General features: G+C 54.4%; 7 protein-coding genes across 7 annotated transcripts; 5 read left to right on the top strand and 2 right to left on the bottom strand.

Moving 5' to 3' along the window:
- Positions 1-840: 840 nt before the first annotated feature.
- Positions 841-3901, top strand: BZA05DRAFT_397423 (ARS binding protein 2-domain-containing protein). The gene is made up of 2 exons (XM_051483618.1): positions 841-1780; positions 1844-3901. The coding sequence occupies exons 1-2, from the start codon at positions 1046-1048 to the stop codon at positions 3458-3460; spliced, it is 2352 nt and encodes a 783-aa protein (XP_051339776.1). The 5' UTR covers positions 841-1045; the 3' UTR covers positions 3461-3901.
- A 1028-nt stretch (positions 3902-4929) lies between these two features.
- On the top strand, positions 4930-7882 carry BZA05DRAFT_40713 (dolichyl-phosphate-mannose-protein mannosyltransferase). The gene is made up of 5 exons (XM_051484602.1): positions 4930-5230; positions 5309-5424; positions 5500-6052; positions 6111-7490; positions 7552-7882. The coding sequence occupies exons 1-5, from the start codon at positions 5084-5086 to the stop codon at positions 7570-7572; spliced, it is 2217 nt and encodes a 738-aa protein (XP_051339775.1). The 5' UTR covers positions 4930-5083; the 3' UTR covers positions 7573-7882.
- Positions 7883-7968: 86 nt separating this feature from the next.
- BZA05DRAFT_397421 (DNA-binding protein) lies at positions 7969-9131 on the top strand. The gene has a single exon (XM_051483617.1). The coding sequence runs from the start codon at positions 7987-7989 to the stop codon at positions 8872-8874; it is 888 nt and encodes a 295-aa protein (XP_051339774.1). The 5' UTR covers positions 7969-7986; the 3' UTR covers positions 8875-9131.
- A 943-nt stretch (positions 9132-10074) lies between these two features.
- Positions 10075-12277, top strand: BZA05DRAFT_444819 (uncharacterized protein; the record flags this gene model as incomplete). The annotated part of the gene is made up of 4 exons (XM_051486943.1): positions 10075-10221; positions 10276-11022; positions 11073-11324; positions 11378-12277. 4 exons carry the CDS (start codon positions 10075-10077, stop codon positions 12275-12277), a joined length of 2046 nt encoding a protein of 681 aa, XP_051339773.1.
- A 567-nt stretch (positions 12278-12844) lies between these two features.
- Positions 12845-15083, bottom strand: BZA05DRAFT_40649 (signal recognition particle, alpha subunit, N-terminal-domain-containing protein). The gene is made up of 2 exons (XM_051484516.1): positions 13190-15083; positions 12845-13132 (listed from the first exon to the last, which is right to left on the bottom strand). The coding sequence occupies exons 1-2, from the start codon at positions 14975-14977 to the stop codon at positions 13007-13009; spliced, it is 1914 nt and encodes a 637-aa protein (XP_051339772.1). The 5' UTR covers positions 14978-15083; the 3' UTR covers positions 12845-13006.
- A 420-nt stretch (positions 15084-15503) lies between these two features.
- On the top strand, positions 15504-18222 carry BZA05DRAFT_397415 (indole-3-glycerol phosphate synthase-domain-containing protein). Its single transcript, XM_051483616.1, has 2 exons — positions 15504-15957; positions 16035-18222. The coding sequence occupies exons 1-2, from the start codon at positions 15662-15664 to the stop codon at positions 17998-18000; spliced, it is 2262 nt and encodes a 753-aa protein (XP_051339771.1). The 5' UTR covers positions 15504-15661; the 3' UTR covers positions 18001-18222.
- A 1750-nt stretch (positions 18223-19972) lies between these two features.
- BZA05DRAFT_397412 (uncharacterized protein) lies at positions 19973-23534 on the bottom strand. Its single transcript, XM_051483615.1, has 11 exons — positions 23149-23534; positions 22863-22980; positions 22773-22780; positions 22630-22709; positions 22522-22561; positions 22435-22457; positions 22048-22364; positions 21854-21987; positions 21509-21797; positions 20754-21440; positions 19973-20699 (listed from the first exon to the last, which is right to left on the bottom strand). Exons 1-11 carry the CDS (start codon positions 23365-23367, stop codon positions 20206-20208), a joined length of 2409 nt encoding a protein of 802 aa, XP_051339770.1. The 5' UTR covers positions 23368-23534; the 3' UTR covers positions 19973-20205.
- Positions 23535-24309: the final 775 nt, after the last annotated feature.

Genomic DNA, 24309 nt, shown 5'->3' with positions numbered 1-24309 from the left:
ATTCTGGCTCTGAGAGATTCTGGCTGTAAGAGAAGGCCCGCTAAGTGCCCTCGCCAGCTGCCCTCGCCAGGTGTCATATCTCTCCAGTTACCCTCCTCGACAGACAACCCCGTGCAGAACCGCACTTGCATCATGCATGCGCTCGACGATGCTCTGTTTGATACGAAGGGGTCATGCATATCTGGCGCTCCGTCGTTACAGAGTGTCGCAACTGTTGCTTCAGACGTGAATTCCCCTAATTAACCCCAAAACGGAGCGCTGTACGGGCGGTAAAGCTGTTAGCCATCCATTCGATAAATTGACGGCACTTCCAGTCCTCGTCTTTGCTTGCCCTTCGCAGTCAATTATCCCCCTTTACGTTCCCGGTTCTGTCTTTTCCCGACTCCTCCTATCAGAACCTGCGTAAGTGCTCGACCGGCGACCGCTGCTCAAGTTCCCCTGCATCTCTAAACTCGCCTGTCTGGCAGCGAGCTGCGGCTGCTTTAACCTGTGTGCCAGTGGCTATTCTTAGCCCTGGACCCTTGCGAATCCAACGAACTTCGACTGTTCCCGTTGCTTTTCCCTGGTACTTACCCCCCCGGGCCAGGGTCGCTCTCATCCCCGGTCACTCGCCCCCGTCACCGTCACCGCTGGAAAACGGCCCCACGAATCATCCTCCGTCTTTGCTCAACCTTCAACAGACTCTCCTTAAGCCAAACAACCACGCATCCGTACACTGTGATTGGTCCACGGCCCACGCTCCTTGACCTTTTCGCTTCTCCAGTCGGTTTCGTTTCACCACGTTTCTGCCCTTCAACGTTTCTCCTTGGCTGGCCGGGTCCCTTCCAATATCGCAATCGTCCACTGCTACCCACCATCCACCACCACCACTACTACCACCAATACCACCACTATCCACCACCACCCACCCACCCACCCACCAACCCTTCTCCGGCGACGACTCGGCGTTGCCCAGTCGTTGCTAATATTAACCACCGGCGTACTGGCGGATCCCACTTCGGACGAAGGAGTTCACTCTCTTTCGTTTTCGCCCGAGCTGGACGGAATGGATCCGGACCAATACTCCAACGCGTTGGCCGGTCCCGATTCAGACGACGAAGACGACAGTTCACATTTTGTACGGGGCATTGCTGCAGGGGCGCACCACGTCCACTCGCAATCGGACGCTTCAAACTTTGCCGCGCACACCGATTTCGGCCGGCCCGAGTTGTCGATCGACCCGAACCTGAGTGCCCATCCACCACCTCCGCGGCCACACGAACAACAACTTCAGCGCCACCAACGCCAGGATGACCCCCACCACCACCAACATGGCCAACACGGGCACTACGTACAATACTCCGACCTTACGCGCGATGCTAGCCAATACACTCTAGGCACCCCAAGCGATCAGCTCTCCGAACGGTCACCGTCACAATTCGCGTCGGCGTCGCCTGCGCCAAATCGCTCCAAGAGTGTACCATCGTTCACTCCCACCGATCGCAGTCTACCAGATAAGCGGGTGACGGACGAGTCCCTCGACGATGCTTATGTCGCCTTCATCCTCTACTGCAATCCCTCCGTACCGCTCGAGTGCGACACCGCCGAATTGCGGAAAGTCTTTCGCCAACCGCCGAAAAGCGACGGCAAGACATTCAGCACCTACCACTTGCTCCAGCTCATCGAGAAATTCGAACGCAAGGACATCAAGACGTGGACGAAGTTGGCGATCGAACTCGGGGTGGAGCGCACGCCGGACTCAAGCGCGCAGAAAGTCCAGCAATACGCGGTTAGGTTAAAGGTAGCTATTAATAGTAACTCGCGGCAATGCGTTCAACTAACTAACCTCCCGGCGAACACATAGAGATGGATGCACGCGATGCACGTCGATGCCTTCTTCGAGTATATATTGGACAAACCTCATAAATACTACCAACAAATTCCTTCCGCCGACCCGGACACCTCCAATCCAGGCACTGCCGAACGGATCCGCGACGGAGTACCCGTCGAGGAAGATCTTGCCTTAAGAGCTCTACATCCCGAGACACGTCCGAAACGTGGGAGGCGGAAAACAGACGACAAAGATGACAACTCGGAGAAAGACGGCCCGGCGGCTAAGCGGCAGCACTTGGACACGGGTACTCCCGCAAGTGCAGCGGACGAAATGGCGCAGTTTGTGTACCCGAACTCTGCCGTTCCTTCCAGCGCTGGTGGTGATGGCATGTCGTTTCTGGACGATGCCGTGACACAAGACCAATGGACTGCTGCTACGCAAGTGATGAGTGCCGGCTCATCCACGCCTACTGGCGGTCAACATTACCGATGGCGGGCATATCCGAAGATGGATTCGGCTACAACCCCCCATAGTCCACATCCACCACCACTTCTTATCACTCACGACCTTCATAACTCTAATGACGAAGCCATGACCCCAGTATCCGCAACACCCACTTCTGGGAAACCTGCTCGACGGCGTCGCCACGGACCAGCGGTGTCGTCCGCGTGGCCGTCTTCGGGAAATCCGTTGACCGGAAAGCTTCGGGGAAGGCCTCCGAGCAACCGCTCGGTTCGAGACGGGCCATTCTCGACGTTTCCCGCAAACCCGTCGGCCAAAGGGGGCGCTACCATTAATATGTCCCCAGTAACCGCGACACCAACACCCACTCCCGTAATGTCACACCCCCCGCCTCACCAGTTCCCTCAATTCAGACCACACGGCCTTCAACTTACCGTGCCTCAACTACCATCTCGTCCGATCGTTATGGCTTCGCCGGCAGTCGAACGACATTCGAACGAATCACCTCACATGGAGTGGCTACAGCCCCCACAACTCCCAAAAATGGGGAAGACTTCTCCGAACATTCCGCCGGCCATGCGATCATTACCGCTTGACGAGATGCAGCGCCGGTTTGCCGTGGCAATCCTTCAAGCTATCGGCGGTGATGGTATGGGTGTCCGGTTGAACGATGCAAACATAATCGCCGAAAAAGTGTTTTCAGGATTCCGCAGGGCATATACAGACTTCGAAGAGAGCGGCATCGGAGAAAAGGTCGCGCTGCTGACGGGAATATCCACCACCGAAGCCGGCTTCAATGGCCTGCAAGTCCGCCGGCTACAAAGCGAACTCGAACTACTCGGGATCCACGATCCGGATGCCGAAGCCGACGACGACAACCCCGAGGACGATGTGCGGATGGATAGGGGAGAACGCAGGTATCAAGTCCGCTGGGAGACGATGTTCGGCGGGCTCAAGGGGGAGATGGAGCAGATTGTTGTGTTGCCGCCGCAAAGGCGCGCCAGTGAGGAGGACTTTGAGGGGCTCACGGACTTTGGCCACGACGAGGTCGATGCCGATGGCAAGGATCCCGAGAGCATGGATGAGCTTCGCAAGAAGGTGCTGGAGCTCGAGGGTCAGTTGAAGGGTAAAGAGAAGGAGCTCGGAACGCTCCGCGGAAACGTGTTGCGAGCCGTGGTGTTATGATGCTCATGATCTCATTCATTTCCCCCTTACGTCTATTCATTTCCTCTCTCCATCTCGGCATATGTGGGAGTTTGAGCTGGCTTTTGTTTTTTTTACATTTGAGCATGGTTGAGGCCATCTGAGGATGGCTTGCATGTCCGTCTGCATATTACTTGTCATTGCTGAAGAGCGGTGGCGGTCAGGGTATCGGTGTTTGGGGGTTCTGGGTGTTTGTTTGGGGATCTCTGGTCTGTTTTATTTTTTTGTATGTACTCTACATATTCCGCTACTAGATACCGGTACTGTATGTAGGCCCGCAGTGAAGACATGCTTGAATACCGGTACTCTACTCTAGTTACAACATCTCTCGGGATCTACCTACCTGCCTGTGAGTGATCATCCGGCATCGCAATAGATATAGCTAAAGCATGCCGATTCACTAAGGAGACTACCGGTGCATGAGACTCGAGTGCATGGTTAGGGCGATTACATCTTGTATTTTTCCGCTGGATCCGTGCGGACAGTTATTTGTGGTGAGACGCATGTGGAAGAAAGTTGTTATTTCTATGGCTTTTGTTTTTTTTTCTCTGAAGAAAAAAAAAGCCGACTCGACAAAGCGGCGATGAGCGGCTCATCCTGAGCATGTGGAATCGACAAAACACCGCCACACTGGTGGCTATTCTATCTTAAGAATGGCAGTTAGATGGCCGACGGCCAGTCCGAGTCAAGCCCCTAGGATTCCAGTCCCGATCGGGCGGCAGAAAGGACTCGGAAATGGGCCAAAGCCCAAAGACCGGTATCTATTCGACGCCAAGGGTCCAGAAACGGGGCAGTTCCTCTCGGATAGGAACTATGAATATTCGAGTAGGCAATATGGCAGGGAGATGTAGGCAGCTATCTGTCGAGTTACGGCGTCGGTATCTACGGGGGGAGGGGACAGTCATCATGTTTTGTTTGTGAGACGTGGGGCTGCAGAATCGAAGGCTTGCCACCCAAGAGATGATATGATACGGTAGATACACATGCGGCACTGGGTGTTGGGTGCCCTTCGCCGCACCAGGCTTTAGGATACTGTGTTAAATTCGATGGCCCAGCCGCGTGGGCTGAGGTTTACGCAAGCCACGCTCGAGCTGGGATGCTTTTGCTTTATGCTTGCCGCTGCCTGGCAGGGCAGATAGATACATGTTCTTTCTCTTCTGCTACACTTCTCCTTCCTTTCGAAAAGGACAGAGATCCTTTCGACTCACTACTACCACTACTACCACTACTACCACCACTACCACTACCAAAGCACCTAGAGTGGAGGGGTTCGATTCATCCATAGGGCTTCCTTGATCCCATATACCTACACAGTGCTGCTGCTGCTGCTTCTCGCACTTGCTCTTCATAGTACCTTCTGTTTATTGCTTTCCCGCTATTGTTCCGCTCGTTTGCTCCTTGGGTTTCATTCAATCAATCGAACTTTCTCTCAACTCCCGTTCACCTTTCCCTTTTCTTCTTTTTTTTTTTTTACTTTTACAAGGGGAGCTCCCCTTTCCCGACACACACGACGAACGAACGCACGACGCATCACACGCGAAACAACCCTGAGAACCCACCCCACCCACCCGCGGAATTGCGTGCTGAAGCCCTGAGGTCCCCACGATGGCCTCTAACGCTCCGGTCTACGGGACCGGCGCGGATCTCGATGCCGCCGGTCTGAGAAAACGAACGGTCGTAGGAGGAGATACTGTGTATACACCGCTACCGCTGACGGAGGAGGACGACACCAAGAAGAAGAGTCCGGCAAGAGTGAGTAGCTCTCTCTCCTGCGGGCCCGTCCCGGACATGTGTAATTGGCAGGATGCTGATGCCAGAGTTGCCAATTAGGGGGGCGGTATAGATATCGAGAGCATCCTTGCGCCCATAGTATTCACACTCGCGGCGTTCTTCACGCGGATGTGGAAGATTGGCCAGTCTGATATCGTTACGTGGGATGAAGCTCAGTACGTTTCCTTCCTACCCCGGGGATGCTGCTGTTGTTGCTGCGCCGTGCCGTGCTGATCGCTGGCTCTGTACAGCTTTGGAAAGTTCGGATCGCACTACCTGAAACGGGAATTCTACTTCGATGTCCACCCTCCGCTGGGAAAGATGCTCGTCGGTCTGTCGGGATACCTGGCTGGCTACAATGGCTCGTTCGAGTTCAAGTCCGGAGAGAAGTACCCGCCGGAGGTCGACTACCAGTTCATGAGGATCTTCAATTCTGCGTTCGGAGCGCTCTGCATTCCGCTGGCCTACTACACCGCCAAAGAGTTCAAGCTCTCGAAGAAGGCGACTTGGCTGATCACTCTGATGGTGCTGTGCGATAACTCGTATGCTACTATCAGTCGCTTCATTCTTTTGGACGCCATGCTTCTGTTCTTCACCTTCACGACCATGCTCTGTTTCGCGCGTTTCCACAGCCTGCAGAAGAGGTCGTTCGGCTTCCAGTGGTTCATGTGGTTGATCCTTTCGGGAATTTCGGTCGGCTGTGTCTGCAGTGTCAAGTGGGTTGGATTGTTCGCGACCGCGGTCGTCGGACTGTACACCGTTGAGGACCTGTGGAACAAGTTCGGGGATCTCAGGATGCCAGTGGTTGGTTCTCCCCGTGGATCTTGTCTAGGGTGCAGTTGCTAACATCTGCGGGAAAAAGCACACCTACGCAGCTCATTGGTTCACGAGAATCATCGGACTCATCGTCATCCCATTGCTGGTTTACATGGCCAGCTTCAAGGCTCACTTCATCATTCTCGAGAACTCTGGTCCCGGTGATGCTCAGATGAGCTCGCTTTTCCAGGCCAACCTCAAGGGCACTGATCTCGGAAACAGCCCGCTTGAGGTCGCCATCGGTTCCCGTGCCACCCTCAAGAACATGGGATACGGTGGAGGACTTTTGCATTCCCACGTCCAAACCTACCCTGACGGTTCCGGCCAGCAGCAGATCACTTGCTACCACCACAAGGATACCAACAACGACTGGTTCTTCTACCCGTCCCGCGGCGAACCCCTATACAATGCTTCTTCTGATGAGCTGCGCTTCGTTGGAAACGGCGACGTCATCCGTCTCATCCACGCTCAGACTGGACGCAACCTTCACTCGCACGCCGTCGCTGCGCCCGTCACCAAGGCGGACAACGAGGTATCGTGCTACGGAAACTTGACCGTTGGCGACCACAAGGACCATTGGACTGTCGAGATCGTCGCGGATACTTCTAGCAAGGATAAGAGCAAGCTTAGAACTTTGACCTCGTCGTTCAGACTCAGACACACGTCTTTGGGCTGCTACCTTCGTGCCGGAAACGTCAACCTTCCACAGTGGGGTTTCAAGCAGATTGAGACTACCTGCGTCAAGAAGAACAACCCCCGCGACAAGTACACCCACTGGAACGTTGAGAGCCACTGGAACGACAAGCTTCCCAAGGCCGATGTCAAGTCCTTTAAGTCGCCGTTCCTCAAGGACTTCCTGCACTTGAACGTTGCCATGATGACCTCCAACAATGCCCTTGTTCCGGACCCTGACAAGCAGGACGACCTGGCTTCCCAATGGTGGCAGTGGCCCATCCTGCATGTCGGTTTGCGCATGTGCAGCTGGGATGACAAGATCGTCAAGTACTTCCTCCTCGGCAACCCGCTCGTTTACTGGGGCTCCACCGCCACCCTTGGAGTTTTCGGCCTGCTGGTTATCTTCTACCTCATCCGCTGGCAGCGTGGCTACAAGGACCTCACCCAGGCCGACATCGACCAGTTCCACTACGCCGGTATTTACCCGCTGTTGGGCTGGGTATTCCACTATGTCCCGTTCATCGCCATGGGCCGTGTCACCTACGTGCACCACTACTACCCGGCTCTGTACTTTGCCATTCTCGTTTTCGGCTTCGTCTTCAACCACCTTGCCGGAAAGCTCCCCAAGAGTGGTAGCATCGCTGCGTACCTCATCACTTACGCGACGATCATTGGCCTCTTTGTTCTGTTCTCTCCCATCACCTTCGGTATGACTGGCCCTGCTAGTCAGTACAGCTACCTGAAGTGGTTTGTAAGTTACTCCCGATGTCCTCGCTTCACCTCGACCCCCAGTACTAACGTTCATGTAATAGGACCGCTGGAGGATCTACTAAATCCGGAGACGGTGTTGATCTCGGACAGAAAACGGTGTTCGGAGGGGAGATGGGGGCTTGCATTAGAATTAGTGGAGTAATAAGCTAGCTGGTGTTTGTTGAGGGAGAAAGTCGGGGACATCTGAGAAAAAAATAACGAATGGATGCTTTTGGGCATGTAGATGGATGGGGGTCGGTTGCTTTCATATCTCGCGTGTCTGTCTTCGCTTTTACTCTCTATTTAACTCATCGGGTGTTCTTTTTTCTTGTATCTTTTTCTTTTCTTCCATAGGGAATCAACGACGACGGATTTAAGTTGTCGTGCCAAAGATGAAGGCGAAGGTGAAGGGGTGAGAGCTCGTGATGAACAAGCGAGACTGAACCATGCTGGGATCAAGTTGTTTCCAACACGTCTCCCCACGCCTCGTGTAGAGTATGTACGCGTCACCACCACACGTCCCTCCCTCCTACCTCTCAACCAAGATGACCGACTCCGAAGCAGCAGACCAACCACACAACTATGACTTCGACTCCGACCTCGACGCGGACCTCGACGCCTCGGAGTCAGAAGTGGATGCGGACCTGAACCCAGACCTCGACCTCGACCACGACTCCTCGCCGTCGCGCGCGTCCTCGCCCGCCTCCATCCCGGAATTACCAACCGGCGAGTTCCCAACGGTCGCGTCGCTAACGGGGCTATTCATATCGCACCTCGAGTGCAGCATCCACACGATTCTGTACGCGCGGGGTATCTACCCCGCGCGGCTATTCATGGCGAGCCGCATGTACGGCGCCGCCGTAAAGATGTGTCGTGTCCCGGCCGTAAACAGATTCGTGCGCGAACTGGTCGATACTGTCGGCGAGCAGATGCTCGCCGAGAATGTGCGCATTGTGGCGGTGGTCGTACTGTCGCCGGGCCCGCTGCGCGCGCCGCTGGAGAGGTTTTGTTTTGATGTGGGGTATTTGCCACGGGTGGGGGGGAGGGAGAGGCATACCCTCCTGGTGGCGGAGGATGGGATTACAGACCTCCCGGATCTACATGCGCAGTTCAGGAGTCTTATGATGCAGTTGGCCAGTGTGGCGGGCAGGCTGGGGAGGCTGCCTGAGGGCTGCTCGTTTACAGTTGCGTTGGAGCTGGAGGAGGGGGGTGTCCCCATCGAGCGCGAGAAGCGGTGGGTCGTCGAGGATCCGAAGATGACGAATGGAACGGTGGGAACGGTGGGGACGACGACGGTCACGCTGAGGAGTATTGTTAGCGGCGCGATGAATCTCGATGTCTGGGTCGAGGAGTCGGGGGCTAAGGCGAAGCTGCCGGTTGCTTGAGCTTGGAAGGCGGGGGTTGCTTGGGCTTGGGCTTGGACTTGGACTTGTAGATGACTTGGTGCGAGCATTGCTTTGGGGTTTTGGCGTCAGTTACTTGGTTACTTGGGCATGGATGTTGATGGATCGGCGCCTCTTTCTGAGGGTAAATATTGCTTTTACGGGCACGGTGTTGTTGGGTTCTTTAGTGAGGATTCGGCAATGCAGGTTGGAAATGGTTGTGAGATCACTTCTTCGTATCCTGAGTCGAGATCGTCGACTTGAAATATCACTCGGTGAAATCGCGATTAGTAGCTTCGGGAGTGCATGGTCTTGGCAGCGGTGACCACCGAGAAAAAACGTCGCCGCCAGTCGCCATCGCTGCGGCGATCGAGTCCGAAAATACCGGCACATCATTTGATTCGTTCGTTGAATTTACCTCGACGACAACCCTAATTCAAAGTCTATTCCAAGTACAAATGTAGAAATTCCGTTTGTGTTGTGCTCGTGTTCATCGGTTCCATTGTTGACCAAAAGAAGGCAAGAGTCAACCACCACCACTTCGCTTCTTTTTGGTGAAAGCCACTTGCCGCCCCTCGACTCGCAACCACACAGCCAACGACAACCACCTCCCAATCAACCACATCCGCCTCTCCATCCGCTCATCACCACCCAGCATTACACGCCCCGCTTCCCTCCATTTCTCGCTATTTCTGCGCAGAACTCAAGAATCGCACTACTCTACACATCACATCACTCCCGCCGCCACATTCAGTACCAGCACCACCTCGTACCCAGCAAAAATCTTTGTCGTCACACCTCAGCAGCAATAGAACAGCCCGCACTCGCAACATCCAAGTTCCATCACACATTCATAGTCAATCGGCATAGTCGGGTTCTGGCATTCCACCAGAACCGTCCCCAGGGCCGCGTCGGACCGACGCGAGTCCTTCCAGCACGATCATGCATCCCACACAACCCGGGGCGGCCGTGAGGCCTGCTGTTCCCGACAGCGCATATGGTGTCGGCGGTGGTGCCGCTCGCCGAAGAACAAATTCTGCGGTCACTCCTGCTCTGCCCCAGCAGATGATGGGAATCCCGTACTATCCTCCCCTACATCAACCTCTTCCGCCGCAGCACCACCACCACCAGCAGCAACACCACCATTACCAGCAACACCAACAACACCACCATCCCCATCCCCATCACCATCCTCACCAGTACATGTCAACACCTCCGCCGCCGCCACCTGTACAATCTCTACCGGTACCGCCGCCGCCACCCCCACCACAGCAAGTTGTTCCCGCGCCAACAGCTGTTCCTGCACCAAGAGCTGAACCCGTTGTGCAACGGCCACACTTCATACCACCGGTACGTGATTGGATCGTTGCCTGCTGCGGGATATCTGAAACTGACGTGGTGTAGTTGCCTTGGTACTCAGCTGAAGGGCAGCCTTTTCCAGGACGGCGTCGAAGACGAAGACGACAGCCACCTCCGAATACTGCCTCGCAGAAACCACAGCCACAAGCAAAAGAACAAGAACAAGCACCCACCACCCCCACCCAAATAAATCCACAGATTCCATCTGCCCCTGAACCGGCGACTCCTGCAACCACCAACCCTCCCTCCGAAGTCGATTCTACACATCCTACCACCCCCTCCTCTACCGCTCCTCCGTCGACTGCGACATCGGTTGCAGCCAAGAATACCCCGGTGGTGCCTGTTACACCACCTGCGGTTCCCCTCGTCACGCCCAAGTCCAGAGCGAAGAAGGATGGGGAGAAGCCTCAACCTATCTCAACCAATGGATCGACAAATGGCGGAACAGCACCAACCACACCTACAGCTCACAAGGTCGTACCGGTAACAGCCGCACCAGTGATACCAGCTGTTCCAGTTCCGGGCTCCGAGACAGCGCCAGCGCCGGAGCTCCCGGCGGCCCCAGAAGCACCAGCTAAGCCGGCGTTGTGGGCTGATCTGTTGAAGAAAAATAACGCTCAGAAGCCTGCCACTGCGGCCCCCGTGGCTGCCAAGACGAACACTCCTGCAAATGGACTCTACACTTCCCTTGGAGAAGCTCTTAATGCTTTCAAGATTCAGGACGCGATTGTTACACCCTTCCTGGAGCCCAGAGGGCTGGTAAATACCGGAAACATGTGTTTTATGAATGCCGTAAGTACATAGTCTCGGTACTGAGCTGGAGTAGGAGCTGACTGTCACAGATTTTGCAAACATTGGTGTTTTGTGGTCCATTCTATCATTTCCTGGACCGCCTTTCCAGCAGTGCTAGGAACATGAAGAATGATACACCTTTGATTGAAGCGATGATCATGTTCATGCGCGAGTTCAGGGTCATCACTACAGACTCAAAATCGAAGATTAAGAGCGATGACTTGGAGGCCCTCGGAGAACCGTTCGCGCCAGAATATTTTTACGAGACTATTCGGCAGTTAAAGAGGTTTTCGCACATGAAGGTATGGCCGCCAATTCTTATCGGTGGTGCGTTGGATGCTAACGGTCTTTACAGAGAGGCCAGCAGCAAGACGCCGAAGAGTTCCTTGGATTCCTTTTGGACGGATTGCACGAGGAGGCTGTGGAAGTCACGAAGAGAGTAGCGACGGAGACTCCGAAAGCGAATGGATCTTCAAAGAACGACGAGGCTGGATGGCTCGAGGTTGGCCCGAAACAGAAGGCATCTACGACTCGGACCACGGAGATCTGCGAATCACCAATCACCAGAATCTTTGGAGGCAAGCTTCGATCGGTTTTCAGCGTCCCAGGACTGCAGAACTCGGTGACCTTGGAACCCTATACGCCGCTGCAACTGGACATCCACCATCCCGACGTCAACTCGGTAGTAGATGCTCTGAAGCACTTGAATACCCAGGAGAAGATGCAGGGAGACTTCAACTCTCCAAAGGGACCCAACGTGGTCGCTACCAAGCAGGTCTCAATAGAGACCCTACCCCCAGTTCTAATCCTGCACCTCAAGCGCTTCCAGTACGATAATACCGGTGGTACCCAGAAGATTTGGAAAAAGATTGCGTACCCACTCGAGCTAGAAATTCCGCGCGAGGCCATGAGCAAGCGCGGAGCGCTGTCGAGATACAGACTCATCGGCGTAGTCTACCACCACGGCAGCTCTGCCCAGGGCGGCCACTACACCGTCGACGTCCTCCGACAAGACACCAAGACGTGGATCCGACTCGATGATACCTCTATCCAGATGGTCGCGCCGAAGGATGTCGCCGTCGACATCAAGGACATCGGGAAGTACACTGACAGCGAGGAGGTGCAGGAAGGCGGGTGGGTGAATAATTGGGAGCAGGTGAATGGCGGTGGAAGCGGCGGCAAGGGAGGCGATGGCAAGAGATATGTCGGCAAGGATAGCAGGACGGCGTATATCCTGTTCTACCAGAAGATTTAGGTGGTAGAAGTAAGTACGCGTGATGATGATGGGGGGGGAATATGTTCTGTTTGTGACTGGTGGTTTTTTTTCTTTCTTTTTTTCTACCTTTTGTCTCTTTTTCCTTTTCTCATTTTTCTTTGTCGTGGTTCAGTGTGGTCTTTTCTTTTCTTCGGGGCGACTGGTTACGGGTTGGTTCTTTTCCTTTCTTTTTCCCTTTCACTTTTTTATTCTTCTTTTCGTTCGGGTAGTGTGATGAGGGAAGTGTGGGGACGATGGGATGGGTTCGATATTGGGAGAAAAAAAGTTCCGATTTATCTTGGGTATGATTGACTGTATGGGTGGTGGTATGGGTGGTGGTATGGTGGTATGGTGATGAGGAAGTGGTGGGTTTATGAGCTCCTATACGAGTACATATGCCCTTCATGATTGTTTATTGTAGGTACCGGTACTGGGGCTTTTTTTGAAAGGCGTGTGTTTCCTCGGTGTGTCCTTAGCTATTGATTCTAGGATCTGGTGGATTGGATTGGGTTGGTTATGATGGTGAACCGGAGTGGGTATATTCCATGGTGTTTGGTTTCTTCACTATCACTCAATATCACGTTCCCGATCCCGATCTGGAGATTCCAAGAAAAGTAGAGTCAATTGAAATTCAACTACTCACTCACTCGCTCCTCCGTTATAATACTCTCTCGCCGTGACATCAACCCCCCATCCCCCATCGTAATCATACTCTACTACTCTACTACTCTACGACATCAATAATCCTACCGCCCAGCTGATATTCAAAGTCCTAAGGTCCTGATAGTTCTGTCCAACGCCCAGAAACACCACGGGGATGCCGGTGGCGTAGACCATACTGATTAATGTTCCGATCTGTCACTGGCGTTAGTATAGGTACAGAAAGAGAGAGTATGAGTGAGGAGGGCATACCATGTCGCCAACAGTGTCACACTTGCTGATAATAAACCCATCGAGCGTCCTGCCACTTCCAAACGCAGCATTAAAATTCCTGGCCTGCATGACAGAGTCCGTTCCCACGAGGGCCTCGCCGACCATCAGGATCTTGTCTGGCACCGCGAACTTCGCAAACTTCTCGAGGGAGCTCATAAGGCGCTGATCGTTGTGTCGGCGTCCGGCAGTATCGATCAGGACGACGTCGAACTTCTCGCGCTCGGCGTAGTCCACCGCGTCCTTCGCGATATTCGCGGCGTCCTTGCCGTAGCCCTTCTCGTACAGCTCGACTACGCCGCCCTCGCGCGCCGAGAGCTCGCCCAGGTTGCGCACGTGCACGCGCAGCTGCTCGACGGCGCCGGACCGGAAGGTGTCGCATGCCGCGATCAGGACTTTATACTTGTTCTGCAGAAGGAAGAAGCAGATCTTGGAGAGGTTGGTGGATTTGCCCACGCCGTTGACGCCGACGATCGAGATGACGTAGGGGCGCGCGCCGCGAGACTTCTTGTGCTGGATTTCGCGGAGGAGGTCGAGCGAGTTGGTTGGTGTCAGGATGCGCTTGATGGCGGCTTCGACCGAGGACCGCACGATCGCTTCGATGCTCTGGAAGGTTCCAGTCTTTTGCCCGAGAAGGCTGGTCTCCACGTTTTTGACGATGTCGTTGACCGCTTCTTGCGCGATGTTCTTCTTCAACAGGTGTTCGCGCATCCCGCCGAGCGCTTTGTCCATGTCTTCCCTCGTGAGAACCTTTCCGCCCACAAAGTTCTTGAAGAAGCCGAAGGCGCCGCCCATGGCGCCACTGCCCGCGGATTGCTTCTCGTCGGACTGCTTCAGTATTGCCTCCACTTCTTCGCCCAGTTCCTTCAGCACAAACTCGCCCTTCGACGTCTTCTTGCCCCATTCCTTCTGGTCAATATAGTCTAGTTTCCGTGCCACGACCGACTCCTCGCCGGACGCATCCTGCGCAGAATAATCGAGCACCCTTTCGTCCGCCTCGTCGGCATTCCCGTCGGCGTCCCACACGCGCCCTTTCTTGCCAGATTTCTTGCCACTCGACGGAGCCGGCGAGAGCTCATCGCCGCTGGACGCCACGCCGGCGGACTTCCCGCGACGTCCACGACCTCCGCGCGGACGCTTCGCCGTGATCAAGCCCGAGGCACCCATTCCCGGCGATGAGGGCCGGGAGCTGTCGGATGTGCCTGGGACCAGGAGACTGCCGGAGACGGCGGGCGAGCCGGGTCGCAGTGGCGTTCTCATGCTCCCCGGAATCGGCGGCGGCGCATCCCACTTGTCTTGTAGAGCGGGCGATTCGCTGGGCGCAGGCGCGGCGGCGACGACTGGTCGCGTGACCGCTCCGTATTTCTTCTCGAGGTCGTGCACCCGCGTGTTGAAGTAGTCATCGAAGTGGCACTCGATGGTGGACGTGTGAGGCTTCTTCAGCTGGTCGCCGTACAGCGATGTGAACAGCGTCTTGACAGTGTCGAGAAGCTCGTCGATCCATGTGAGCTGCAGAAGCGACTGGTACACGGCGATGAAGATCAATCCCAGGTCGTTGGCCGTGGTCCACTTCAGTGTGTAGGAATCCTTTTTGTACCATTTACCATCGCTGCCGGGCTGTGCGCGCTCTTCGATCAAGACGTCGCTGATGAAGCTGTTGACCACGCTGGAGTTCACCGGGGCGTATTTTTTGGACCACAGCAGGATGCCGGAGGTGGTCAGGATCTCGAATGAATCGAGCGCTGAACGAGCACCTACTTCTTCGGCCATGTTCGGAGAAGTAATATTCGCTATGTTGAACGGATATCGAATGATAGTTTCCAAGAAAGAAGTAGAGGTCAATAGGGGTTCGGTGATGATGGTGATGTGGTCACTGGTGCTTCGAGCTCTTCCTCTCTTTGTTCAAGTTGCGAACCCTGCAGTTCGGAAAATCCCACAGCACCGGTTTCCGAGATGCCCAGACTTTAATTTGAATTTGGATTTTAATCCTGGTATCTTATCGATCCATCTAATCTTATCGTCAAACAATGACGATGAAGCGGAGGCGGGGTTGAGGGTTGGGCAGTAAAGGGTGCAAGTAACTACATCGAGAACATATTGCTTTGTTCACTGTGAAGCCAATTCAAGAAGCGAGGGACAGCACAGGAGCACCTACTCTGAGCACGAAGTCTGCAACCCACATCTTCACCTCCTTCCGTTCTCAATTCCGTCATCCGGCTGGCCTGGTGCCCTTTTCCGTCGCATTCACCCACCGATTGATTGAGTGTACCAGCTCGTAAGTAACCACTACAAACAACCCCCGTCCAATTGCACTCAGGCATGAATGACTCAGAAGAGCTCCCATCTCTCTCAGCCGGATAAAGTTGAACTGACGATATATGATCACTCCATAGGGCCGATATTCTCCCCGTCAACCTTCAATTCCGCCACATCACCACCGCCTCTCTCTCCAAAATGTCAGGTCGACCAGACCCCGCACGGGACCCGATTCCCACGGCCTCGAACGTAGTCATGATTGACAATTACGACTCGTTCACGTGGAATGTCTACCAGTACCTGACGCTTGAGGGTGCCAACGTTACGGTCATCCGTAACGACAAGCTCGAGCTCGAGGAACTGATCGCGTTCGAGCCGACACAACTCATTGTGAGTCCTGGCCCGGGACATCCGCAGACCGACTCTGGAATCAGCATTCCCGCCATTGAATACTTTTCCGGGAAGATCCCAATACTAGGTGTCTGCATGGGCGAGTAAGTATTTATTCTCGAGGCGTGGGGGCGAGGTCGAGGTCGCACCTCGATTGGCGGCATGGCTAACTGAACGGCAGACAATGCATCTTCAGCGCCTTCGGTGGAACGGTTGAGTACGCCGGTGAGATCGTCCACGGAAAGACCTCCCACATCAAGCACGACGGAAAGGGTATCTACGATAAGGTTTCCCAGGACATCGCGGTTACCAGGTATCATTCCCTGGCTGGTACCCAAACCACGCTCCCCGCGGTGCTCGAGGTCACTTCTTGGACGGATTCGGGCGTCATAATGGGAGTGCGCCACAAGGAGTACACGATCGAGGGTGTACAGTACCATCCTGAGAGTATTCTGACCGAGGAGGGCCGCATGCTCTTCCGTAACTTCTTGATGATGCAGGGTGGAACGTGGATCGAGAATGATGCACTCCGGAAGATTGCAGCTACACCAGTGGCTACCTCTGAGAAGTCTGAGAAGGAAACGAAGGAGCCTACATCGATTCTTGACAAGATCTACGCGCACCGCCGCGCCGCTGTTGAGGCACAGAAGAAGCTCCCCTCGCAGCGACCATCGGATCTCGAGACGCTCCATAGTCTGTCGCTCTCACCACCGCTCATCAATTTCCCTGCACGGCTACGGTCGGTGTCGACAAAGTGCGCCATCATGGCCGAGATTAAACGAGCTTCTCCGTCGAAGGGCGAAATCGACATTGAGGCGTCTGCCGCGGTTCAGGCCCGAACATATGCCCTAGCCGGTGCTGCCGCGATCTCGGTTCTTACAGAGCCGGAGTGGTTCAAAGGTTCTATTGACGATTTGCGGGCTGCCCGTCAGGCCGTTGAGGGAATGCCCAACCGCCCTGCCATCCTGCGGAAGGAGTTCATCTTCGATGAATACCAGATTCTCGAGGCGCGACTTGCTGGCGCAGACACTGTCCTGCTGATCGTGAAGATGCTGGATGATGAACTGCTCAAGCGCCTGTACGACTACTCGAAATCATTAGGAATGGAGCCGCTGGTCGAAGTCAACAGCCGGGAGGAGATGACGAGGGCGTTGAAGATAGGTTCAACGGTTATCGGAGTCAATAACCGGGATCTACACTCATTCAAGGTCGACCTGGAGACTACCAGCGGACTGGTGGACATGATCGATGCAAGCAAAGTCACGCTCTGTGCGCTCTCTGGTATCTCGTCGCGAGCAGACGTGGAACAGTACGAAAAGGGCAACGTGGGAGCGGTGCTGGTTGGAGAGGCCCTGATGCGCGCCGGCAAAGGCGTCACATCGTTCATCGCGGAGCTACTCGGCACATCTGCACCCGAGCCGAGCAGACCTGAAGTGCTTGTCAAGATCTGCGGCACCCGAACAGTGGAAGCTGCCTCGGTCGCCGTCGAGACGGGCGCCGACATGGTGGGCATCATCCTCGTTGAGGGCGCCAAGCGCAACGTCGACGTCGCCACGCAAAAGGCCATTTCCGAAGTCGTGCACTCGACGGTGAAGGGCGGCGTGGAAACTGCAGAAGACATCAAGGTCTCGGACCACCACTTCTCGGCCGAAGACTGGTTCGAGCACTCGCGGTCACACATCATCAAGCACCCGACCCGCGCCCTCCTTGTCGGCGTATTCATGAACCAGACACTGGAATACGTCCTGTGCAAGACGCGCGAGCTCGACCTCGACATCGTCCAGCTGCACGGCGACGAGCCCCTCGAGTGGGCGCGCATCATTCCCGTCCCCGTCATCAAGCGCTTCGTTCCCGGCCAGGAGGGCCTCGGCAAGCGTGGCTACCACGCCATGGCGCTGCTCGACCCCGGCGCCGGAACCGGCCAACGCCTCGATGCCGAGAGCGTGCAGCAGGTGCTCAAGAGCGGCGTTCCGGTCATCCTCGCCGGCGGCCTCGACTACAAGAACGTCGGAGACCTGGTCAAGCTCAAAGAGGACGGGCTCGTCGGCGTCGATGTCAGCTCCGGCGTCGAGACCGAGGGCAGACAGGATTTAATGAAGATTCGAAAGTTTGTCTACCAGGCGAAGGGAAGGAACGGCGGGGATTAGTAGTTCTATCGTATGTGCCTGGGAACTTGCTTGCTTGGTATACTTTGTTACTTTGTTACTTTGTTACTAGTGGTCGGTTGTGGGAGAATTGATATCAGCTTGAGGTTTTGTTGCGGCATAGGATTTCCATGTATCTAGATGACGGCGTCATCGCCGAACACTGTGATTCTGTGCTTGTGTGCAACTAATAAAAGTGCGGGGGAAACCCTCTCCTTATATGTATGTGGCTGTCAGATCCCAATCATCTTCCAGCACAATTCCTGTTGCCTTGAATGACTACCAGTGATCCGGAACGTTCCCAGATCTACCCCGCCGTGTCTCACCTTATCCCCTGGATCGTAGAAATTGATTTTGCGGGCTTTTTTAGCGACCGCAACCACTTTGCCCCATCAAAAAAAAAGTGAACCGATTGTACCCCCCCCCCCCCCAAAGTGAGAGTCGAAGGACTGCTTTTCATGTTGGCTACCCACATCTGAAGTTTGATAGCATTAGCCGATGAAGTGGTTGAAAAATAGTGGTGTAGAATGGGAAAGGTTGAGGCTAGTGTCAAACCTCGAGATGTCTGACAGAAACCTGCGTCATCAACCACGCAAAATCTCTTATGTTCCCTCCTTCTCAGACGATGATCTCCACCCACCGGACTCCACATCTGGCGAAAAAAGTCCACCGAAGGGCAAAAGACCGGTGAAAAAAACAAAAATCTCGGAAAATCACTCGTTCGCGTCCACAAACGCACACTTGGCTCCCTCGTCGCCTCCAGAAGAGTCAGATACCTCCGAGCTTCGCGCAATTGAGCCCAAGGCAACCCCCCACGCCGCCTATAATACGATTGCGCCAATGATCGGACATCTTGATACGATTGAACCTTTCAACATGTTGCGGCTCTAGGGTTACCGGTGACCATGAACGACCAGTGAAGAAGAGTAAAACTATGGGGAAGGCTAGAGAGGCATTTGACGATGTTCTTGAGACAGAAGTGGCAAATTCTGTCTTTTTCGATGACTACAATCATCATATGGGCGGGGTTGACATTGCCGACCAGATACGGAATTACCACGATACGCAACTTACTTCCTTACGAACATCGTGGCCTGTGCGGCTTTGGGCATTTGACACAATGATCACCAACGCGTATATTATCTTCTCTGCCATCGACGAGACCCCAACGCTCTCCCACAATGAGTTCCGGCTTCAGTAATTCTTATGACACCTGACCGAAACACTGCTTCAAAACCACAACCATCAACCACCGGATCGAAGCGACAGATCGTCACAGTGTCGACTACCCTACTGACTAGCTGTAGACATGATTTTGGAAATATCCCTAAGCATTTTCTGGAGTGAGTAGGATACTGGTGTTGCCGTTGGGTTAATCGCGGAGAAGGTGCAACCAAGAATTTACCGAAAAGTTTTTGGGCCTGGAGTTAGTGTGATTTACCAGTTTGTCTAAAGGAAGAGCACAACTGCTTTAAAGTATTTTATGAGTCTTGGAGTCTTTGGATGGCTAATGTTGGTCTTTGTCGAGGACTTGGTGGATGGGAGCGGATTGTTTTGATCATGAGAGCGGGAACTGCTAGAATAAGTTGCCCCACCACAGAGCTGTAACGAAATAGAAATGTTTACTTGCATCTTCTCTAAATTACTATCTAAGAATATTATGGGGTTTCAATCTCTGTATTGTGAGGGTGTGCTGGATCTTGCGGTCGATTGCAACCGCAAACGAGCTACGGTCCAGGGGATAGAGGGTTAAAAAAAGTGAATATCTAATCCTCCAAAAAAGCGCGCGTTCAGTATGGCTTCCAAGCAGCTCGTCCCTTGCCTACATAGGTATCACAGTCGCTCTGCTCCCTTGAAAGCTGAGGCTACGTCTTAACCTTAAGGCTTAGCTGGGCGGTGGGTGTGTCGTTAGGATATCACTCATCACCTCCGCTTTATCGTCCACGTCTACGGTCTTCTGGTAGCCAACCCTACAGTGACAAGTCTTTATCGAGCTCGAGCGATATATTCTCGCGGTAGTCGTACGTACTTACAGTACCACCAGCCCGAAACACAATAAGGAGTACATCGACGTACGTACACACCATTCAATCCATAATCGCGTTTTTCACCACCACTTCTAGACCTACATACCTAACATAACTTATAAAATAAAATAAAATAAAAACGTACAAAGTCCGCGTACATACTTCTTATACGCCTACATATCTAACCCAGGTCCTCGAGCGCCCGATCCAGGCCACTCATATCGAACGTGGCGAGACACTTCCCGCCCTCACAGACCTGGACGCACGATCCGGCGCTGTTCTTCTTCTTTGCGGCCAATCCTTCCAGCGTAGCTCTGTACAGTGGATTCCTATCGAGTAGCCACTTTCCGCTGGGCTCCTTCTCGAGCCCCGGATGCAACCGGACGACCGTGGTGTTTGTCAGCAGGCGGGAGCGGATCTTGGCCAGCTGCTCCCTGATTTCCGTGCCGTCTTCGTGTGTGTCCGCGAGGACGATAGAGCGCATGCCCAGGTTCGACGCGACGATCGACGCCATCAGAGACGAGAACATGGACGGGTGCTCGAGGATCTCGGCGGAGAAGGCGGTGCACGTTTTTCGTGCGTGGTCGGCGTACGATGGGATGTTCAGAATGGAGCCGAGGCGGAAGAGGTTGTTTGCTGAGACGCCGTTGGTGGAGGGTTCCTGGGAGTCGAGACCTGCGGAGTGTCGTTAGCCGCGTGTAATATTGTCACTCGGTGAAGGCGGCTTACCATCCTTGAGACGGAGGATCAGGCCGTCGTTGATTTCTGCCGTGGCGAAGAATCCGCCGTTCTCCTTGTCCCAGAAGATATCGAGCTGGGTCTTCTGGAGATCATTGGCCCACTTCAAGTAGCTCGCATCAAATGTCGCCTCGTACAGCGAAATCAGGCCGTAAACCAAGTATGCGTAGTCATCCGCAAAACCCGGCGTGTCGCCTGGTCCCTCGCGGAAAACACGCTTCAGGAGGCCCGTTTCCTCGTCGTACAGGTTCGTCTTGATGAATGCGGCCGCTTTCTCGGCGTATTCCAGCCACCTCCTTGTCTCATTCGGATGGGATGCCCCGAGAATCGCCGCAGCCCTAGAAAGCGAGGCGATGGCCAATCCGTTCCAGCTGGTTACGATCTTGTCATCCAGGTTGGGCCGTGGTCGCTCCTTGTTTCTGTGCTCGAGGAGCTTCTTTCGTCCGGCCTTGATGATGGCCTCGATCTGGTCCACCTCCAGCCCAAAGGTTTGGCTGAGCTGTTCGATTGTCGTGACCACGGCTAGCACATTTTGGTGGATGAATTCGTCGTGGGCGTCATCTTCCGGATCGACGTTTCCACCTCGGTGGACACTCCAGTACCGAGCGCAAACGGACGACTCTTGAGCATCGAGGATCACATCGAACTCTCGCCTCGTCCAGACGTAAAATGCACCCTCTATAAAAATTGAAGCTGTCAGGGCCGAGGACTCGTGCGCAAGCTGGGTATTGTTGGGTCCGTCTTACCTCGCTTTTCTGTATCTGTACTCCGGTATAGCGAGTCCGCGCCTTCGGACGAGAAGAATGCCCCCGCAGGGTTTGACAGTGCGCCGTCGCACAGATAGTCAGCGGTTTGGATCGCAGTTTCCAACAGCAGCTCGTCATCGGTGACCAGCCAGGCGTCGAGATATACGCCCAACAGTTGAGCATTGTCGTAGAGCATCTTCTCGAAATGAGGCAGGCTCCAGTCGGCAGTGACGGAGTAGCGAGCGAACCCGTGTCCGATCTGATCGTGAATGCCACCAAGGGCCATATTCTAAGAAGACGATCAGCACTGTGGGGGGAAAGGCCGGAATGACTGAATCCAGATACCTTCAGCGTTGTGACGACCATCTGTTTTGCATTCTCGCACTCTCGCTCACCGATGATATCCTTGATCAGCGTTGGGAATGCACCCAGCCGCAGCAAGAATGCCAACTTGACGGGCACCGGAAACTTGGGAGGAACTGCTCATCGCCTTGGTCAACAACGATCCTACTCTGTAAGGTTACAGAGGGGAAAAGCACGTCCAAACCCGCCATGCACCGGGTCATATCTGGTATTGAACTGCTGATAAGCCTCTTCGAGCAGATCGAGCTCGAGCGTTTCCTCCGACCCCTCGCCGGCACCCTTCAATCCCTCGTCCGTGAATTCTTTAAGGCGCTGTAATATTTCCTCCGCCGAGGCCAAGAACTTTGTGGGCTGCTCCTTCCATGTCTGGACGATCTTCTCCAGGACCTCCTCGAATCCAATCTGGCCTTTGCTTGAGTTTGGCCCGGGCCAGTAGGTACCGCCGAACACGGGCTTGAGATCGGGGGTCAGGAACACGTTTAGAGGCCAGCCACTACAGTAGACGGATCAGCAAACGGGTCTGAGCGCACACCCACGTCTACGGGGGGGACAAGATCCTTTACCCCGAACCTGTAGTCGCCTCGACCTTTGGGGAGGGCATCAGCAACTGCGATCTACCCGACCAATTCCATTCCGCCGACTTGACTCACAAAGTTCATGTATATCCGGTCGATATCAGGCCGCTCCTCCCTTTTGCGTTTGTCAGAGCCCATATAGATATATAGCAGAAGCACCTCTCCCGCCACAAGCGCACGCACCTATCGATTTTTATAGGCACAAAGTTCTCGTTCAAGAGCTTCGCGATATCTTCGTTCTCGAAGCTCTCGCGTTCCATGACCTGCGGCGTTTGAGCAACCCGTCCGATCCCCATCCCATCCTATGTAGGTTGGTTCCGACTTACATGGCACCCTTTTTGATCGCGCGAAAAAGGTAGCAAGACATCAGCACCGTCAGAGAAAACGAAACATCGGGAGGAACAGGCAAAACCCACAGTGACACGCCGAATAACCAATGCTCACGAACAGCACGCGGTTGTGTTTCTTTGCCAGCGCCAGCGTCTCGGGCGACCACAGCTGCCAGTGGACCGGGTTTCCGGCGTGCGCTCGAACCTACAATCCCCCCACCCCCGCGTCTATACTCAGAATCCCGTTGCAGATAAAAAAAGCAAGGGAGCAGGAGGAGGAGAGGGGAGGAGTGTGTGCGCGCGAAAAGAAACCTCTCCCGCCGCCGCCACAACCACCACCACCACCACCACCACACCCGCAGGAAGCGCGTACATAAGGACTACGGCTCTCCTCAGCCCTATTCTCGAGCACGAGTTCATCGGCGCTCTGGTTCTCGCTAGCATTTGCCGTTGACGTGGCGGATCCGGGAATCCCCTTCGCGGCGGTGGACGTAGTTATGTGTGGAGGAGGCATTGCGGCGGCAGCGGGGGTGGGTGTGGTGGTGGTGGTTGCGGTGGCGGCGGTTGCGGCAGGCTTTCCGCTCGGCGTCATGGAGAAAAGTTTATGGCTGCTTGCTTGCTGCTGCAGCGCAAGTTGGGGGAAATATTATGGGGACGCGGCGGAGATCAGGGCGTGGTCTATGTAGTATGGTGGACAGTTTTGTATCATACGGCAGGCAGGCAAAGCAAAGAACGACTGCATGCATCCTTGGGTGCGAGGGAGCCTCAGAGCCCCCCCACCACCACCCCACCGTCCACCCCACCTCGTGCACGCTAAGAATTGAGCCGGTGACGTCGATCAACATCGCTCATCTAGAAGGCCCAAACTATCTATGCACGCCGCCCAATGAAAACTCGCGACTCACGACTCTCCATCCGCGCGTGTCGGATATTTTAACGCTTCACCGCGGCCTTCAAGGCTTCGAGCGAGCGCAAATATAGTGGTTAAGCATCGAGAGTACGGTGGGTAAATAATGGCCGCATTCTCTATTTCCTCGACACCAGTGTACCATACGGTACCAGGCAAGTACCTCGGTAAGTAATACTTTTTGGCAGTGAACGATATAGCAGAACGGGCGCATTCCAGTCACCGGCCGGTGGTTTATTTGCATGAAGTTTGAAAGTGTGTCTATTTGGTATACATAGCAACACTGTTATTTTTGAGTGAGTCGGCTGTTGCCACATGCCACATACCAGGTAGAAATATTATACTTCCCGTTTCATGTCATACATAGAGCTTATCGACTGGGTACCCTTCTTGATTGCGGGTAGAAAACGGCTTTCGAGGAAGGAACTTGGAAGGAGCTTGGAATGAAGGGAGCAGGTCGTAAGGCTCACTCAATGTTGTCCAGACTCCAGTGTGATTTGGAGCCGGACCGTGAACCTACTGAAGTATGTGTTGTACTCTATCCAACGAGTGGTCACTGGTCTCACCTCGTCTCGCATCTCATCGTATCGTACCGTATGATAGCCGGTTATCTCTACTCTTTACGCG

This window comes from Tricharina praecox (assembly GCF_024521635.1).
Source record: "Tricharina praecox strain CBS 144465 chromosome Unknown BZA05scaffold_11, whole genome shotgun sequence".
NCBI lineage: Eukaryota > Fungi > Ascomycota > Pezizomycetes > Pezizales > Pyronemataceae > Tricharina > Tricharina praecox.
This window is presented reverse-complemented; position numbering and strand designations above follow the sequence as displayed.